At 39.5% G+C, this 20,441-nt stretch overlaps 1 protein-coding gene across 1 annotated transcript in view; it reads right to left on the bottom strand.

The window, feature by feature from the left end:
- The window catches only part of LOC132826462 (serine/threonine-protein kinase 32C), a 337,966-nt gene that overhangs the window by 165,285 nt on the left and 152,240 nt on the right, over positions 1 to 20,441 (bottom strand). Inside the window, exon 2 of the mRNA XM_060842398.1 lies at positions 4,488 to 4,543. Within this exon, the coding sequence (XP_060698381.1) occupies positions 4,488 to 4,543 (56 nt within the window). The remainder of the gene's footprint in view (positions 1 to 4,487; positions 4,544 to 20,441) is intronic.

Below are 20,441 nucleotides of genomic sequence, written 5' to 3'. Positions count from 1 at the left end.
ATTATACCAGCAAAACTCCATTTAGTGTTGATCCCAACTTTCCCCGAAAAGATATTGCTGCATCTTTTTGTTAATGCCAATGCGGATCTTGCTGTTGATATTGTTACAATGAGGTCAAGGGAGAATTCTAGGATGCTGGTGAAAGGAATCCAAATCTATGTTCAATTTAGCAAAGTTTGAGCATTGGATGGCAACTTACAAGTCATGGTCCTGCCTTGAAATTAGTGCTGTTCATCATCAGAATGGGAAGATGCTAAAGCAATCCAGCTGCAATGCACTCTGTAGATAGGGTATTTTGCAGTCACAGCACCTTAGTGGCAACAGACTGAATGCTGTCTGCTGGTTGCTGTTGAGCTTTGAGTTTTGTAGCTGCGCCCATCCAGAGAAGTGACAATTATTCCACCATGCTCCTGAATTGAGCCTTGTAAAGGTGGACATGAATGCAGTGTCCAGTTTCTGCCCTGCCTTTGTAACCCTTTATAAGATTGCTGCAGTTTTCTTTCTGTTCAGTGGTGATCTCCAGGATATTAACAGTAGTGGATTTGGTGATGTTGAATATGGTCATAGCTACATACTTCCACAATGCAATGGTACTATCCAATAGGTTAAGCCTGGATGATATCCAGGTCCTGCTATTGGCACTCATGCTAGTTGTGAATGGAGCAGAATAGTACAACATTAGTGAGCATTCTTACTTTATATTAATTACAGTGGGAGGTTCACTGACAAAGTCAATCAATTTTCCAATGAAGACTAGACTTAAATTGTAACTGATTTCATTTTCCAATGTGTGAGAAAATACACCTCCTTGCTCTGGAAATTATTCAATGGTAAACTACCATAAGTAGATATTAAGCAATGTTCTTGGTGATCTAAAGGTAACACTGTGTAGCATTGAGCACAATTATACAGGAGTTGCATTTCCAGATTAGCAATCCATTGACCCTGGATTAACAATCCAGAGACAAGAGTACAAGTCTCACCAAGGCATTTTAATTTCAGTAAATACATTCGGAAATTCAAATTTGGGGTGGCAAGATGGCTCAGTGGTTAGCACTGCTGCCTCACAGCACCAGGGATCCGGGTTCAATTCCTATCTCGGGCAACTGTCTGTGTGGAGTTTGCACATTCTCCCCATGGCTGCGTGGGTTTCCTTCGGGTGCTCCGGTTTCCTCCCACAGTCCAAAGATGTGCAGGTTAGGTGAATTGGCCATACTAAATTGCCCGTAGTGTTAGGTGGATTAGTCAGGGGTAAGTGTAGGGGAATGGGTCTGGGTGGGTTGCTCTTCGGTGGGTCGGTGTCGACCTGTTGGGCCGAAGGGCCTGTTTCCACACTGTAGGGAATTTTATCTAATCTAATAAATTGGAACCATGAAAATACCAAATCGTTGTTAAAACCCAACTCATTAATTTTGTGTTCTTTAAGGCTGGCAAGCTTCTATCTTTATCCAATACTGGCTATATTTAACTCCTGAAAATGTGTTGCTGGTCAAAGCACAGCAGGCCAGGCAGCATCTCAGGAATAGGGAATTCGACGTTTCGAGCATAAGCCCTAACTCCAGATTCTGAGTTGCCCACTAAAATGATCTAGAACGCTACTCAATTCATCAAAACCACTATGAAGGTCTAAAACTGTTCAAAAAGGTGGCTCAGCACAATCTTCTATGGGGCAGATAGAGGTAAGTGATGCTGTTGCCTTGTCAACTATAGAAACATGCTTAAACTGTGAGAAACATCTTCCATCCAACCCATATTACTATCGACGGAAAACCATTGCTCAGAATTAGTAGCGTTAACTCATTTTTCTGAAATATCATTTGCTCAGACCTGCTTCTTCCTTTGAAGTTCTCTTGTACCAAAGCATTGAAAATACAGACTTTAATTTTGTGCTAAATCCAAGAAGTATTTGGTCAGTTATTAATCTACTGTTAGGGATAAGCAAAACGAAACAGTTTCTTGCCAAGACAGAGCTCAATTGCCCCATGTGCAATTTTCAGAGTGACTGGCTCTCATATCAACAGTTTTAAGCAGATGGCGACCAGTGTAATGCTGTTTTATTGAAAGAGCAACTTGCATATAGCATTGACTTGTGGCTATGATATGGAATGCCGCCAATAGACGGCACTATAAAGGAGAATGGGAATGTCATGGAGTGAAAAATGCAATCATTGTTATATTATGGTCATACTTTAGTTGTTTCAAAGTCCCAAGAACCCAATACTCAGCCAAGAACCTCACAATTGGTTTTACTAGAGGAATATAATCTTCTTTCTAATACAAACCATCAAGATAAAAATCAGCACTTACCATAAGAGATGTAAACATCAACAGTGCACCAAGTAGGCTTCACACCACTCAACAAACTATCAAATCTCATATTCCTTTGCTTCAGGGAATAAGCAATTTTCAGTGTGTAAACTACTGCTACAATCAGTCAGCAGTGTGCAATTGATTATTGTGAGATGGCAAGGTCTTAAAACATCCATTCAAACAATACTTACCACTATACATTATCTAAACAGAATAACTTCTGATGAAACAGTGGGATTCACAATTTTATTCCCCACCATTATTTTATCTTCATATGACATTGCATGATTTAATTCACCTAATCTTCTGAAAATCATGTTTTATGAAAAAATGTTTGCATATCTAATGCAATGTAAATCATTAATGACAGGGCTTAGTTAAGAGAAGTAAAATGACAGTCAAAATGGTTACAGTATTTACATAAATTTAAATATCTCACATTTCAACGTGAAACCTTACTGGACAAAAACTAATTATCTGAACTTGAAAGAAATGTAATGGATTTTTTGATGCAAAATAAATACCTTTCTTATTCTCTGTGAACTTAAATCACTGCTTTCCTGTATTATAAAAGTAAGTACATTTCGTAAGTACGTTATTGGCATAGAGCATTTTAGTACCTCCTATGGTTGCGAAAGGTCTTATTAGATTAGATTACTTACAGTGTGGAAACAGGCCCTTCGGCCCAACAAGTCCACACCGACCCGCCGAAGCGCAACCCACCCATACCCCTACATTTACCCCCTACCTAACACTACGGGCAATTTAGCATGGCCAATTCACCTGACCCGCACATCTTTGGACTGTGGGAGGAAACCGGAGCACCCGGAGGAAACCCACGCAGACACGGGGAGAACGTGCAAACTCCACACAGTCAGTCGCCTGAGTCGGGAATTGAACCCGGGTCTCAGGCGCTGTGAGGCAGCAGTGCTAACCACTGTGCCACCGTGCCGCCCAATATGAATATTAAGGTCAGTCTTTATTTCTGTGGTATGGTAAGGTATCTCAGAGTGTCACATGCCATATTGAAAAAATCTTCTCCTATTTCATTCTAAATTTGAACAGTTATTAAAAAAAGTTGTATTTACCTGCAACTGCCATGTGGAATAGGCCATGAATAGAATCTCTATTGTCCACATCATACAATCATTTTCTTTCATACCCATCATTCAATGTGTTTGTATCTATTTTTACTAGCAGGAATACTGACTCAAAGACGCAAAAACATTGAAGTTATAACTGTCGTGATTGTAATGAGTTCAGGCAAGTGGACCTCATAGAATATGAATTCCCTGATTGGGGCTGTTGATCTGGCCCAACCAGGGAGCCCTGACTGACAGATATAAGCAGACGTGTCAAGCATCCTGTTCACTCAGAAAGCTGGCTCCAAGGGAGATGAATCGGTGTCAAGGACTCTCCACGTTTTAATAAAGGGTGACTTGGTGACAGGATACTGGCCTCTGTGAAGTTATTTCAATAACCTATCTCCAATGGAAAACTTGTAAAACTTGCAAACTGTTCAATTCTTTGGGATTGAGTATAATGTATATCAGTAGAGGGAGGCTACATAAAACATCTTTTATTATTGTAAAACTTTATTTGATCTATTTCTCAAAAACTAATAATCATGTTAACACAAGTTAAATACAGAGGTAACTATACATAAATGAGAATATCATTGTGAAACTAGATAAGAGCATTATACTTATTAACATGACACTGGAAATGCACAAACCATACCTTTTCTACAGAAATCATGGTTTAAACTGAATTAAATTGAATCTTTCAATAACTGGAGTGTACTTGAGTTTGAACTTTCATGTCACTATAATGTACAATATGTTAAACATTGAAGCATTGTTAAATATAGATTTTTCTGACCTCATACCTAGAGAATTAATATTTCATGTTTGATATATAAAGCAACACTCACTTCGTACAATAAATTAATTATAAGCACTAGCAACATGGTATAACATAACCCGTTTCTCCTTCTATAGTTGTTTATGAGCTTAAACATCAAGCTACATTGTCCATAATTCCTTGCACAAATTATTCCAAACTATATGCTCAGTAAATTGATGAACAGAACCAATCTATCTTAGAAATTAGAAAATTTGTTTATACTTTTGGCATATATGTAATTATACATAATGTGTAACTTGCAGCATAAATACCTTGCCAAAGCTCCCTTTTCCAATTGCACGTAGTATTTGAAAATGGTCAAACGTCACTGCAAAAGAGAACATATTTATGTGTTAATAAAGTCACATTTATAAAGTGTTTATTTTCGTATGTGAAAATTAGATTTCTCTCAATGCAGGCTCTCTTGCGTTATTGGGGCTTTACACATGTCAGTCAAAATTAGGAATTGTGATCAGTGGTCCTGGAAGAGTTAATAAATATACAATGTATAATACATAATGCATGTATATGCCATAGCATCTTGGCACACATAATAATTGTAGAATGAATATTTCAAGTCCTTCATGTATTTAAATTGAGCTGATGCCAGTGAGCCACTCAGTTTGCAGTAGAGCAGGTATTTACTGTAACTGATTGACAGTATTAGTTTCTTCCACCACCTCATTTCACATTTCCTGAACATCTGCATTGTGTTTGCTGGTATCATGTATTCAAAAATGCAATTAGGTGATAACCACAAGAACTATCAGACAGCCATGAGGTTGCATTCATTAGATGAAGCAGCCCAAGGGATTTTAGAGATGTGGTAATACATTGATAGTGCAAATAGCAAATAAAGTGCAATTTACATGGCAATTTAAGACAACAAAGTTTAGTATAATGTTGGGTACAATTGTGTAGTTACTACAATAGGATGAAAGAATAATTTTAGCATTTTAAACACAGCAGGAGAGGAGTAATACACAAAGCATCTTCTAATAATTGTAGTAGCTCCATCTTATCTTATTTCTTATTACTTCTCCAAAAACCTAATCCTAGGCACAGTAGTTCAGTGGATATGTTTATGTTTTGTTTCAATGGAGCACATTGCACACAGAGTAGATTTTGTCCTGTGTCGGTAAGGTCGCAGGCCTCAAAGTTGTTTATGTTGGGATTATAGTGATCGATGTAGACGTCCGAACAAAATGCTGTAATGGCAGGTTCAAGTATATGGGTGATCCAAGTTTACCTGTTAGGAGAAACTCTGACATTGGGCAAGCTGCCTTATCTGATCTCCATGCCCTGGAATGAACTGCATTTCAAAGGGCATATAGCTGGGTTTACAAGCTAAAATTCCACATGTAGCCTTTCTGAGGAAGGACTGCGTGTGCACATCACAACAGAAAGCTTTTCAGACTCCAAGGAGAAGCAATCTCCAACTTTGTAAGAGTTCATAAAGTGTCATCAAAGAACTTAACTTTCTTAGATAGTGGTTTACACAATTCATTGCGTCCATGCTTCAGTAATGGCTCACTTTATGAGCTTCCTCAGGCCTTTGGGAATGGGAGAGATTTCAATTCCAGCTGATCACAGCAAATGGTCATCATGAGTGACTATTGGAGGTTGCTGCTGATGTGAGTGATCCCTCCATTGAAGGGAGTTCATATCATTTATAAAATCCCTACAGTGTGAAAGCAGGCCATTTGGCCCAACAAGTTCATGTTGACCCTTTGATGAGCAACCCACCCAGACCCATTCCCCTTACCCAGTTACTTTACATTTCCCCTGATTAATGCATGTAATCTACACATCACTGAACACCATGGGCAATTTAGCATGGCTAATACACCTAACCTGCACAACTTTGTGACTGTGGGAAGAAGCCAGAGCATGCAGAGGAAACCCATATAGATACAGCGAGAATGTGCAAAGTCCATACAATCACCTGAAGCTGAAATCAAACCTGGGCCCCTGACACTATGAGGCAGCAGTGCTAACCACTGAGCCACAATACCACCCTATGGTATCTAGTGTCTAGAAAGGGTGAGTGAGCTCTTCCAGCTGCGGGGCTGGGGTTTAAATTTCACACTATCAAAGTGAAAGATGACTGAGAAAATTAACATTGAATGTTAAAGGGCTAGGATGGATATTGAAGAGTAAAGTGTTCCCACTCACTAGCCTCCTTAGTTGCATTGGCTACATGTGAGTGTGACCCAAATCTACACCTTTTCAGAACCTTATGCAGATTTAGAGAGCATGAGGACTTGTCAGACAGTCTCGCAGTCTGACACTTCACTAGATCAAGGGGCAATCTCTTTTGCAATGTCTTACAATAGCCAGGAGTTCTCAGCATCAACGGAAACCTTATTTTCCCTTAATTAATGAATGCAGATAAAAAGGGCCCATGATGCCAGGGAGCGAGCCAAGACAGGAGGCCAATGATACTACCAGAGATTTGTCTGCTGGCAGAGCCAGAACTGAAAGGCCGCAGAGATGACAGGGGAGCATAGTATTTGGTCTGTCAGACAGCCAGTTCAGATTGGCTGGCATGAACAGCGAGGAGGATTTATACTTATTCATCAATGTGGGCTACCGTGCCAACTTACTACCACCTAATGAAGGATCGACACTCCGAAAGCTAGTGTGCTTCCAATTAAACCTGTTGGACTATAACCTGGTGTTGTGTGATTTTTTAACTTTGTATACCCCAGTCCAACACCGGCACCTCCAAATTATGCTACACATTTGGACTTTATCACTCCAGTAATTATTTCTTTCCTTCATTTGCATTGACTGTATTTTATGTTCAAGGTTGAAATGTAGGAATTTTGTTTGTTAAATTATTGAACCATGGATTGTCAGAGCATTAGTTTAAGAGTTTTCATGTATAGTTATTCATTTTTTCCATCTCACTCGGTACTTGCTTGAAGTTCAGGTTACCATAAACTATTTGAAAGCAATAATGATTAACCAAATAGTGTTAACAATGAATATTTTCTTGTGCTGCCTCAGAGAAATCCAATTATTTATCTGCATTAGTGATCAAGCCAGAGCATTATGTAATGATTAATTGTATAGTGTTTATCATGATTCTAGCAGCATCTGCATAACATTATACCTGATCTATGCCCTCCCACCTGTATGTTGATCTATGAAAATGGTCATCTTTCACACTAAGTGACAATGAAAAGTGGTGTGTTTTTGACACGATTAATGATAATCATTAAGTTAAATACCACCAGCTGATAGGTACAGGCAACAACGATGGTGCAACAAAAAGCATTTGAAGCACTTTGGAAAAGTTATCCTGTTTCAATTCTGATGTGGATCGAGTAAATGTTTGCAAAAATAGATTACCACCCAGTTCATTCATCAAAATTGATAAATTCAGTTAGTGTGCCTTCCATTTGCTACCATTTTAAAAAACAGCTTTTTCCATGTCTCACAACAGCCAGAAAGTCAACAGGCATCCCATCTGTAAAGAATATTTACCTCATTCCCTTAAATAACTCTTAATTTTAAACTTTTTGTTGATTTTTTTTAGTTATATCGTCAATAAAATGTATTGAATATAATATAAATTTCAATATATTAATATGAAATATTTAGACTTATTAGAACTTTAGATATATAATATGATATTGTTGCTATTTTGCAGCTGTGATATTTATAAAATCAGAAATATTTGGGCTTCAAATGTCCATGGTTTGGCACAATCATCGAAGTGGCTAGTCTCTGAGTACCCAGATATGACCCACTGTGAATGCCTTAAAAAGAGTAATTAAACATCAAAGGACTCTGCAGCATCCTGAAGATGTCAAATGCAAGTTTTTTTTTAGGTCTTATAGTAAATGTTTTAAACAATAACTGAAAAAGACTGGACAAAGTTGTGGTCAGTTGAAACAAATACTGCAGTTTCATCATTTGTCATGTGGAAAAGGATATGGAAGATATAGACCGTAGGGAAATCGATGGTGACATCTTGAAAAATGTCCATATTACAGTGGAGGAAGTGCTGGATGCCTTGAAATGCATAAAAGTGGATGACTCCCCAGGACCTGATCAGGTGTACCCTAGAACTCTGTGCGAAGCTAGAGAAGTGATTGCTGGGCCTCTTGCTGAGATATTTTTATCATCGATAGTCACAGGTGAGGTGCCAGAAGACTGGAGGTTGGCTAACGTGGTGCCACTGTTTAAGAAGGGCGTTAAGGGCAAGCCAAGGAACTATAGACCAGTGAGCCTGACATCAGTGGTAGACAAGTTGTTGGAGGCAGTCTTGAGGGACAGGATGTACTTGTATTTGGAAAGGCAAGGACTGATTAGGGATAGTCAACATGGCTTTGTGCATGGGAAATCATGTCTCATAAACTTGATTGAGTTGGTTGAAGAAGTAACAAAGAGGATTGATGAGGGCACTGTGGTAGATGTGATTTATATGGACTTCAATAAGGTGTTTGACAAGGTTCCCCATGGGAGACTGGCCAGCAAGGTTAGATCTCATGGAATAAGGAGAGAACTAGCCATTTGGATAGAGAACTGGCTCAAAGGTAGAAGACAGAGGGTGGTGGTAGAGGGTTGTTTTTCAGATTGAAGGCCTGTGACCAGTGGAGTGCCACAAGGATCGGTGTTGCATCCTCTACTTTTTGTCATTTATATAAATGATTTGGATGAGAGCATAAGAGGTACAGTTAGTAAGTTTGCAGATGACACCAAAATTGGAGGTGAAGTGGACAGTGAAGAAGGTTATCTCAGATTACAACAGGATCTTGATCAGATGGGCCAATGGGCTGAGATGAGACAAATGGAGTTTGATTAAAATAAATGCGAGGTGCTGCATTTTGGGAAAGCAAATCTTATCAGGACTTGTACATTTAATGGTAAGGTCCTAGGGAGTGTTGCTGAACAAAGAGACCTTGGAGAGCAGGTTCATAGCTCCTTGAAAGTGGAGTTGCAGGTAGATAGGATAGTGAAGAAGGCGTTTGGTATGCTTTCCTTTATTAGTTAGAGTATTAAGTACATGAGTTGGGAGGTCATGTTGCAGCTGTATAGGACATTGGCTCGGCCACTGTTGGAATATTGCGTGCAATTCTGGTCTCCTTCCTATCAGAACGATGTTGTGAATCTTGAAAGGGCTCAGAGAAAAATTGTAAGGATGTTGCCAGGGTTGGAGATTTGAGTTATAGGGAGAGGCTGAACAGGCTGAGGCTGTTTTCCCTGGAGCATCGGAGGCTGAGGGCTGACCTTATAAAGGTTCCAAAATTATGAGGGGCATGGATAGGATAAATAGACAAAGTCTTTTCCCTGGGGTCGGGGAGTCCAGAAGTAGAGGGCATAGGTTTAGGGTGAGAGGGAAAAGATATAAAAGAGACCTAAGGGGCAACTTTTCACAAAGAGGGTGGCATATGTATGGAATGAGCTGCCAGAGGAAGTGGTGGAGGCTGGTACAATTGCAGGTGGGACTAGATTGGGTTGGGATATCTGGTCGGCATGGATGTGTTGGACCAAAGGGTCTGTTTCCATGCTGTAAATCCCTATGACTCTATGACTTGCAAAATGAGTTTTTAATCAAATGATAATGCTGCACCAATCTCACTTAGAGCTGATACATCGTGCATTCACGTACTGGAGAGGTATCTGATGAGTAACCTTTTTCTTATATGAGCTCGGGAGTTATTGGCTGAAGAAACCATACATGCCAGTCAGGTATTTGTTCAATGTATCAAAAACAAATGTAATTGGACTCTCAGTTTCAAGTGGAGATGTGAGCCAGTAATAGTTTTCATTTACTAAAGTTTATCAATTTACTTCCCCACTACAAAGAAAAGAAACCTCTGTTGGAAAAGCTTAAACAATTGAGCTAAACAGCCCAGACTGTAACATTCAATCATATACCTCTCATCCCATTTCATGCGGCAACTTTATGACTGCTCATGTTCATCCATTGCTATTGACTATCTATGGTCACCTCTTTTTCTCACCTCTGTGCTACATAACTGACCATCAATCAAGGATATTTCAAAGCAAAATACTTTGGATTCTGATAATCTGAAACAAACATGAACTGCTGGAGAAACTGAGCAGGTCTGGCAGCAAGTGTGGAGAGAGAAAAATAGAGTTAACATTTCGAGCCAGCTACGAGATTTCTCCAGAACTGAAAACCCAGTCTCAAAAAGTTAACTCTGTTTCTCTCCCCACAAGTGTTGCCAGACCTCCTGAGTTTCTCCAGGATTTTCTGTTCTAATCAATGAGGGTTCCGACCATTTGAAAAACTTTATTGAAGGTACTTATTATTTAACAGGCCTCTTCAACTGGACAGAATGGAAACATGCACAATTGTAACTGAAATTGATATTTCTCTTTGATATATCTTTGATCTGCACAATTCACATTGTAGCTTTATCCTGCTATGCACTTGGAATGTCATGCGCACAATGGCTGACGAGCATGTAGCACATAGTTGACCTCTGGGGCAGCTTGATTTTGCATTAGCTACTGTCAATCTCAGAAACCAGAAGGTTTACAGTGCAGCAAAAAAAGGTCTTTAAGTGTAGTAACCGAAAATAATTCACAGGTCTGCACTCAGATCGACTAAATCTTCCACAGGCTAAGCACAATACCTTTTTAGTTAGACATTTGTCCATGCCACTGAGCTTTGAGGCTGCTGGCCCTTTGATATTCTATGTAGTAGTGGCAGGCTCCACCCCAGCTGTACCCACCCTTCAAGATAATGCTCAGCAAGCCGTTCCACAGACACAAAGCTCATTATCAGCCCAATTATGCCCTCACATATGAAGAAACCATCCCACGAGCAAAAATGATGTGAAGTGGGGTAGGGACCTGGAAATTTTTCCCAGTCAACTTACCAACCCTGATTGGAAAAATCAGGCCCCATGAAAATAACTCCTTCCAAATGAAGGTTAATTATAAATCTGTAAATTGCATGCAAGTTGCAAAATAGGGATGCATCACTGAAGTAGCAGTAGTTAGTATTGTTGAAGATAGGAATTTGGATACACTGCAACTTATGAATACATTTAGCACCATTTAGCACCAAGCATCTTTGTTGCTTTCTCAATAAGTAAAACTCAAGCATGTCACATTATACCGCACTTTAAAAGGATTGATAATGAAGGAGCTTGAAGTTAAAGTGATTTGCAAAAGATGCAAATTTGATATACAAAAAGAACATTTCATACAGTGAGATGTTTGAGTCTGGAATGCACTGCCTGAAAGTATAATGAAAGCAGGTTCGATCTGAGTATTTAAGAGGGCATTAGATGATTATTTGAATAGGAACAATGTGCAGGGGGACAGAGAAAAGGCAGGAGATTGGTACTAATCACAGTGCTCATTCGGAGGATCAATGTAGATATGATGGGCCAAATGGCCTCTTTTTATGCCATAGCAATTCTATAATTACCAGTAACTATATGTTAGCAGGCATACCAAATTGCATCAATCATTTTGAGTAGATTGTGCACAGAATCATTCACAATACTATCTTCAAGGACTTATGTAATGCATACTTAATAGGGATATTCTATGGCTCTCAAAATATAGTTTATTGATAAATGATTAAAATTATGCTTGAAGGCACTTTGACTTGAATATTACAGAGTTGCAATTAAACTAAACTTTCCTCCAAACAGGTGTTTAATTGTATTGTTACAACCTTAACATTTACAAAATCCATTTCATATCAGGCATAGAGCCAAGGCAAAACATGTCAAATTGAAAATTACAGAGCAAGCAATGAAACTATTCTTTTTTTCCCTGCAACACACTCCACTCTGGGGTTCCTCAATACAATTTCAATACTTCTCCTGTTCATAAAGTGCATTCCTTTGTATGAGCTACAGCTTGATGGGTTCAACAAGTCCAAACTCTCAGTGTATTATGATTGAACGACCTTCGACAGCAAACCTGCCCCATTGTGCTTCTGTGCCTCTGCCTCAAATTGCCTCTGAGCATGTAGACCTGCACTTTGGAATGTGCTAATCTGCAACATCCAGCTGAGGACAACTCTTTGCAACGGAAGACCAGCAAGATATGGACAGATCAAAGAATGTCTCTCAATAAGCTATTGATCTCCCAGGTGTAGTTTATATTTGAATCAGTTTGCATTCCTGAGAACAACCCATTGAGTATGAAGTCCTATGTGCCAGCGCTGCTTGGGGTGAACCTCAACTAAAAGCACTTCATTTCTCTCCAGAACTTTCTTGCAAAAGTACATTCCACAAGGGGAAGGGTTGGTTAACTCAGTTGGCTGAGTGGCTAGTTAACAACACTGAGTGATGCTAACAGTGTGTGTTCAATTTTTGCATCAGCAGAAGTGACCATGGTTCTCTTTCTCAACCTCTCCCGTTGCTTGAGGTGAGGTGACTTCCAGGTTATACGCCATCTGTCATCTGTCTCCCTAATGACAGAGCAGTGCTATGCTTCAGCAGGAGTACACAACTTTACCCTTTATCTTGACATTCCACACATAGATGGACAACAGTTTCTTCCACAATCCTGTCACCTCGAGGGTATGTGTAGAGAGAATGAGACTCGGGGTACTTAGCAAAGATCTGACAGCAAAAACCCATCCCATTGCCAGCAAAGCAACGCCCTGGGGTTTGGTTGAAAGTCCTGGTGATGAGACATTCTGCCAATTAACTTTAACTGTCTGCTTGGGGTAACATCCAACTGATTCTACCACCTCCTTTTCCCATAGGATGTTCTGTGCTGATAACTGTTTGACAGGCTTGTGGTCAAGGGTATTTTTCTGCATTAATGACAACACTACAGGTGGTGTGCCATGTTCCAGCTACTTGGCAAAGTAGCCAAATCCATCCTTCACAACTCGAGGGACAGGTACAACCTCAGCATGTAGTGGTGATACATGATGTTTATATACTGAAGGTTACTTACAGCTGGATGTAATTGCACATAAACATGGTCATCAGGATGAGCGCAATTTTAGGTATTTTCTTCATCTCCGTTTACCTACAGATCCCTCTGAGCATAGTTAATTTTCTTACCTTAAAATAGTGAGAAAGATCACTCAAGTGATTACAATGGTACAGCAGAGAGTAATGGGCCAGACCTGCCACATACAGGACCACTGACAGCACGTCACACATGATGACCAGGTTCTTACACTCAATGAACAGGGAGCGCGATTCACATGCCCCGCAATTTTTTTACTATTGTTGCTCATTCCTTCCTGTTTTTGGTGGACAACCTAGCCCCTCTGAACTATGTCCCCAGTACCTTCATGTAATCTGTCCTGTATTGGAGAGAACAAGGTATTCATTAACCCAGTTTCCAAAGAACATTGCCTCACTATTGCCCCAACTTCCCTTAGCGCTAAGGCAAATTCAACAGGTTGCAGATCGTCATAGTTTATGACAGTGGATTTGAGCAGAAAATGGGTAGCATGGGGAGGGTTTTAGCGGCTAGTACTGCAGACTCACAGCACCAGGAGCCCATGAACAATTCCAACCTCAGGTGATTGTCTGAGTAGAGTTTGCAAATTCTCCCTGTGCCTGAGAAAGTTTCCCCCAGGTGCTCTACTTTCCTCTCACGGTCCAAAGATGTGCAGGTTAGATGGACTGGCCATGATAAATTGCTCATAATGCCCAGGGATGTGCAGGCTAGGTGGATTAGTCATGGGAAATGCAGGGTTACAGGGATAGGTTGAGGAGAGGGTCTGGGTCTGGGTGCAATCCTCTTTTGAGTGTGGGTGTGAACTTGATGGGATGAATGGCCTGCTTCCACACTGAAGGAATTCAATGGTGAGGTTGTCCATGTACTGGGAGTACCAAGTAACTCAGTAACCTGGGAGAGCCATCCCTCTTATGCCTGAATCCCTCCTGGTGGATTCAGCAAACTGTTCCATATACAACAAACACACAAGATAGCAGAGAGAGGACAGCTCTGCCAGACTCCAGACTTGATCGGAAAGCTTTCTGATTCTCATGCATTGATTGCAAATGCAATAATTATGTTTACAAACCACAACTGGATTCAACTGCAGATAGCCACCACAAACTGCATTTGGAGACTATACCCATCATGTGAATGTGTGATACCTTGTCAAAGGCCTCCTCCTGATCCAGGCTGATCAGGCAAGCAGTTCAGGCTTCCTGACCCATACAAAGCTGATCATATGCTATGTAGCATGAGATTTTCAGAGATGTTCTCATCGGCTACAACCCTGATCAGGGTGAATCACCATACCTGTCTGATCATTTCCCATCATGTGAACAGACAGGAGATGTAACATGTATTTTGCAGAAAATAATTTATTGGAATCAACGACCTGGCTCTACTATCACAAAGTCACAGAAAATATAGATGTAGGTTTTGTTCTTGGGAACTATAGTTGACTTGGGGGAACCATCCTCAGTGAACTTATGGTAGGAAGACATAAAAACATTAATGATGGTGACCTTACCCATGTAATACTTGCTGTAGGCACCCCAACAAGTGTACTTGCAGCTTTCTCAAAAAGGAATAATGCTGTTTCTGTGCACCCTTTGCTGTACAAGATAAGGACAGAGCTTCCACTTATCACACCTAGTGACCTTTATTCCTGCCAGATTTTAGCATAGATTATTAGATATTACTTACAGTGTGGAAACAGGCTCTTCGGCCCAACAAGTCCATACCGACCTTCCAAAGAGCAACCCACCCAGAACCATTCCCCTACATTTACCCCTTCACCTAACACTACGGGCAATTTAGCATGGCCAATTCACCTAACCTGCACATTTTTGGACTGTGGGAGGACACCAGAGGATACCCACGCAGACAATATGCAAACTCCACATAGACAGTTGCCTGAGGTGGGAATGGAACCCAGGTCTCTGGCACTGTGAGGCAGCAGTGCTAACCACTGTGCCACCAATTTTCAGCAAAGTTTGAAGTTCTCCATCAATTCTGGGACCAGGGTCTCCGGCACCGATCTCACATGTAGGATCGATATTGAGGCTCATTATTCTAATCAGAAGCTGAAAATATCGGTAGATTTAGAGCATGTCACTTCAGATTCAGTTAAATGGAATCTTATGAGCTTTATATCACGAAGCATCTACCTCCTCCTGCTGTTGATTGCATAAATCCAAGTTAAGTATTTACAGGTAGGAGGGCACATTTGGATACTTGTGCACTCAAGCAAAACTGTTGCTTTGTAATAATTTACAGAACTACTTTTAAAAAGAAATAGCTGCTCCTAGATTTGATGTAGTTTACTACTTCACTTTCTGGATAGTTTAACAACTTCTGTAAATTTCGGTCATAAAAATGCTAAGTTTTTACAATAACAGTTAAAGCTAGAGACTATCGAATTCACTAATATGTGCACAGTTGCAATGCTGATGCGGGCAAGATATCTTGCTGTGGATCTAAGAACACTGTATCAGATGCAGCATAAACCCAAGGATAAACACATTTGAATTGCAAAAACTGAAAAATCACTTGGGCACGGGCTGCAATGCAGGTGCCTGGGAGTGTTATTTTAATTTAATTTTGTAAGTATCCATTAAAACCTTTTTATTACAGTTCCCCTTTAAAGGGGTGGTTATCAGTAAATTACTGTGTTTTATATCTGATTGTAGTTAAAGAGTATAAAGAGACACTTATTAATACTGTGGTTGGTTGGAAAGTTAGAATCTGCTTATCTGCGACACCTCACTTTGTAAATAAATCTAAAAGCAAGTGAAGGTTGATTTCTAACGGCCAGTTAGTGAAGAAAGAGGTCAGAGTTTTGACACCTTCCACTGTTATAACCTCCCTCATGAGCACTCAAACATATTTTTAATAATCTCACACATTTAAAATTTCAACCTTTGATGAAATGTTTTGCTCGTGCAAGTTTATTTCTCCCAACAAAGAACATTTATCTCTGAATCAGAGAAACATGTAATTTGAAAACCTGACATATTTAATTATCCAAGGGATATTTCAGCATTAATGAATATGTGTAACAGTTAACCATTAACCAGCAGAACTGGCATATTGCATACTAACCTAATCATAATTCACTGCAAGGCCTGATTTGAACCTGGTGATAGACAAAGTCATGACCAGATATGGTTTTGATAATTTTTTTTAAGCTATTCTCATGAACCTAGGGAGCAGTGGTGCTCCTCTGAGCTTGCAAAAGAATCTTGGTCCTTTCCAGCTCCAAATGACCTCTCTTATATCAATTCTAACTGCTCCCTCCAAACTCTTGCATTATACCAGGTATCCTTCCTTAGAGTTGAAAGGAGTGGTAATGTGCTATCTGAAATCTCAATCTCACCAGCTCTGTGATTGCTGCCAGGACTCTAATCCAATTATTTAAATAACTCCAAGGAGTTGAGGTGGCCTTGCTCTGGCGTAGTGATCAACAAGATCCAACTGTCCACAACCCCATCTCACATGCTATGTTCCTGTCATGCTAGAGTACCACAATGGTAGCAGAAAACTGAACAAACCTCTTGTCTAGCACTTCTAATTTTCTGATGTGTTACTGCATTTGCTTATGTGGAATGTAGTGTTGAAAATCAGCAACACATATGTTAAAACCAGAGTTGAATTCTATAAGTCAATTCAGGAACTAACTACTAAATTGAAAATGTGTAAAATTTAAGAAATAATATTCTATAAATGCCATTAAATAGCTCGAGAAAAACTGGAGCATTTAATAATGTGATTGAAACCCAAATAAGACTTCGTTTTAATAGCTCCAAGCTGTTTGTATTTACAATCTGCACAATACTCTGGGGTTCATACAGTTGCATGATTCTGTGGTTGTTCACAACTGGAATGATAAAATTTAGGAATAAATATATCCCGTGAATCACCGGCAAGTGGTGACAATCACAGTGAAGCATTAATAATGTGACACAATTAGTAGAAGCTTGCAAAACTATAATCAATAATTATTAGGCTAGATGGTTCATTTACAGTATTGATTCTTCAATTCATTTTAATCTTACTGAGAAAAGCTTAAATTAGTTGTTATTTATTTTCTAAAAAATAGCTAACAACAGAAATAATTTGCAATTCTTGCTTATGGAAAATAAAACTATGTTCAAAAGCAGACTTTTACCCGAATCACACCTCTCTTTCAGTTGTTGATAACTAACTGGGGAGTAGTATTTACTATGGAGTACTCTGTATGAACTGCTTCTTAACAGTACTGAAAACAAAAAATATGCTGGAGATCACAGCAGGTCAGGCAGCATCCATAGAAAGAAAGCAAGCTAATGTTTTGAGTCTTTATTACACTGCATCAGAGATTAAATGAAGTGTGGTGGGACAGCATTTATGCTATAGTTGGGGAGGTGGGGTTGGAGTGCTGGGGGAGGAAGGATGTTGATAGCTCAGTTTAAGAGATTGGAATGTGAGAATGGCAGAACAAAGTAGGAGCAAATTACTGCAGATGATGAAATCTGTACTGAAAACAACAAATGCCGAAGATCACAACAGGTCAGAGAGCATCCATGGAGAGAGAGCAAACTAATGTTTCAAGACTAGATGATTCTTCAGTATAAATTAATATTCTAGCCCTTGCTCTATCATGTTCAGTAGTATATGTCGTCAAATGGGAAAACCATACAAAGTAGCAAATTGGGTTGTCTATGTTACCTATGATCGGCAGAAGAGAAGAAATAAGATTTTGTGTCACAAAAATGTATAAAAATTACATTACTAAATCATTCTACTTATCTATTGACCTACTTAAAATGACAAAAATATAGCAACATCATGTAGCAACATAAAAATACAAGGAACAAAACAGGTTTAAATTCTGCCTTTTCTGTCAAAACTGCATCTCTGTACTGCTTATTGTGGAGTTTGCTGCCTTTTCTGCCAATCAAAATGGTGGCATCCCACCTTCTAAGCTTTTGCTTTCCTCCTGCAGTTAAGATGAAGGTTTGTATTCTTACATGCAAAATGGATGTTTTCCCACCTTTCACATTCTAAAGTAGAACGTTTGTGCCCTTGCATAATATTTAAAATTAATTGCTGCAGCAAGTTTAATAAATCATCTTGCTGAAATCACAGTTTAACTTGTGAATGTCCCAGTCTTGTAATAATCTTTAAATTCTTCTCATTATTTTCTTCTGCTAAACTCATTGCCCTTTAGTCAACTTAACTGCAATCTGTAGTGATTCAGATATTGTGACATCAGTATAAATTAATGTTCTAGTTCTTGCTCTATCTATTATAGATATTATACATGTCCCACCATTTGGCACCATATAATGTTGAGGAGAAAACCAAGACCAAATGGGGTAAATCTGGAAAAAAATCTCTTTATCAATATGAAACTGATTTAAGTAGTGATCCAATTCAACTATACTTAACTGGGCAACTGTTTCAGAGATTCCTTTCCTATTTAAATATCATCACTCTAAGAGAATATAATGCCTTTTCAGAATCACGGCTATATTGGAAATTGACCTCATTATGATGACTGATGGCTCTTTCAGGAATAATGTATTCTTTATAAAATAATGGCAAATAGAATTAGTATTTACTATAAATCACAATTAATTACTATAAATGAAAACCTAACTGCCTCATTGTTCATAATTCAAAGCTCTGGCTCTTGAAATAGCAATAATTGCATAATGGCCCTCTACTTATAGTAGCAAGTCAATGATATGATCACAATTGTACAATTGAATATTGCTATCAAGTTAGTGGTTCTATTTAGTTTTGACTCAATAATTATAAAATTCCTATTTCTAATAAATCCTCTAAAACTAAAAACCAGTGTTCCAGTTTGTAGTGTACATTGGCCAATTGAAAGACAAATAATCATGATACAGTTTAGAATGACCTTCACCATCAGCAAGAGGTCTTCAATAGCTTATAATTTCATATAGAAATTTTTCTTTTATTATAAGGCTGAGGAGGCAACTTGATAGAAGCATATCAAATTATGAACGGTGCTATAGGGTGGATAGTCAGAGTTTGCCCCAGCGTGAAAATATCAAATACTAAGAGGCATAGGTTTAAAATGAGAGGGTGAATGTTTACAGGAGATGTGCAAGGAAAGTATTTACACAGAGGGTGGAACAGTGCCTGGAATATACTGCCAGGGCAGGTGGAACAAGCAGAAATGATCACAACTTTCAAGAGACATTTAGACAGACACATGAACACGCAGGGAATAGAAGGATATAGATCCTTGTGCAGGATTTGTTTAGAATAGTTTCAAGGTCTGCACAGTCATGGTGAGCTGAAGGACTGTTCCTGTGCTGTACTGCTCTATTTGTCCTGGGTCAGAAGTACAGGCATAATCGTTATGCCACAAGAGCCCCATTAGTATCGGGGGGGGTCCCTCCATGAAAAAGATGAGGGCATGTGTAATGCGGAATAAATTGCTTAAGGGTTAGAAAATTGATGAGCATAGAATGTAGGAAAGTACAGCACGGAACAGGCCCTTTGGTCCATGATATTGTGTCGAGGATTAATCCTAATCTAAAATAACCTCTCAATTCACTGTTGTCCATGTGCATGTCCAGCAGTTCCTAATGACTCTACTTTCCACCACAATCACTGGCAACGCATTCTATACATTCACAACTCTCTGCATAGAGAACTTACCTCTGATGCCTCCTATATACCTGCCTCCTAACACCTTAAAACTATGACCCCTCATGGCAGTCAATCCTGCCCTGGGGAAAGATCTCTGGCTATCGACTCTATCCATGCCTCTCATTACCTTATATACCTCGGTCAGGTCACCTCTCTTCCTCCTTCTCTTCAGAGAGAAACGTCTGAGCTTAGTCAACCTCTCTTTATAAGCCCTCCAGTCCAGGCAGCATCCTGGTAAACCTTCTTCGCATCCTCTCCAAAGCCTCAGCATCTTTCCTATCATAGGGTGACCAGAACTGGACACAATATTCCAAGTATGGGTCTCGCAGGGTTTTGTAGAGCTGCAGCAAATCCTCGTGGCTCTTAAACTTGATCCCTCTATTAATGAAAGCCAAAACAGCATATACTTCCTTAACAACCCTATCCACTTGGGTGGCAACTTTGAGAGATTTATGCACTTGAACACCAAGATCCCTCTGTTCCTCCACACTGTCAAGAATCCTGTCTTTAATCCTATATTCAGCATTCGAGTTCAACCTTCCAAAATGCATCACTTCGCATTTATCCAGGTTGAACTCCATCTGCCATTTCTCAGCCCAGCTCTGCATCCTGTCTATGTCACGCTGCAGCCTGCAACAGCAACA

Source organism: Hemiscyllium ocellatum, chromosome 22, assembly GCF_020745735.1.
Source record: "Hemiscyllium ocellatum isolate sHemOce1 chromosome 22, sHemOce1.pat.X.cur, whole genome shotgun sequence".
Classification (NCBI taxonomy): Eukaryota; Metazoa; Chordata; class Chondrichthyes; order Orectolobiformes; family Hemiscylliidae; genus Hemiscyllium; species Hemiscyllium ocellatum.
The sequence above is the reverse complement of the archived record's forward strand: the minus strand, read 5'-3'. Positions and strand labels throughout refer to the sequence as shown.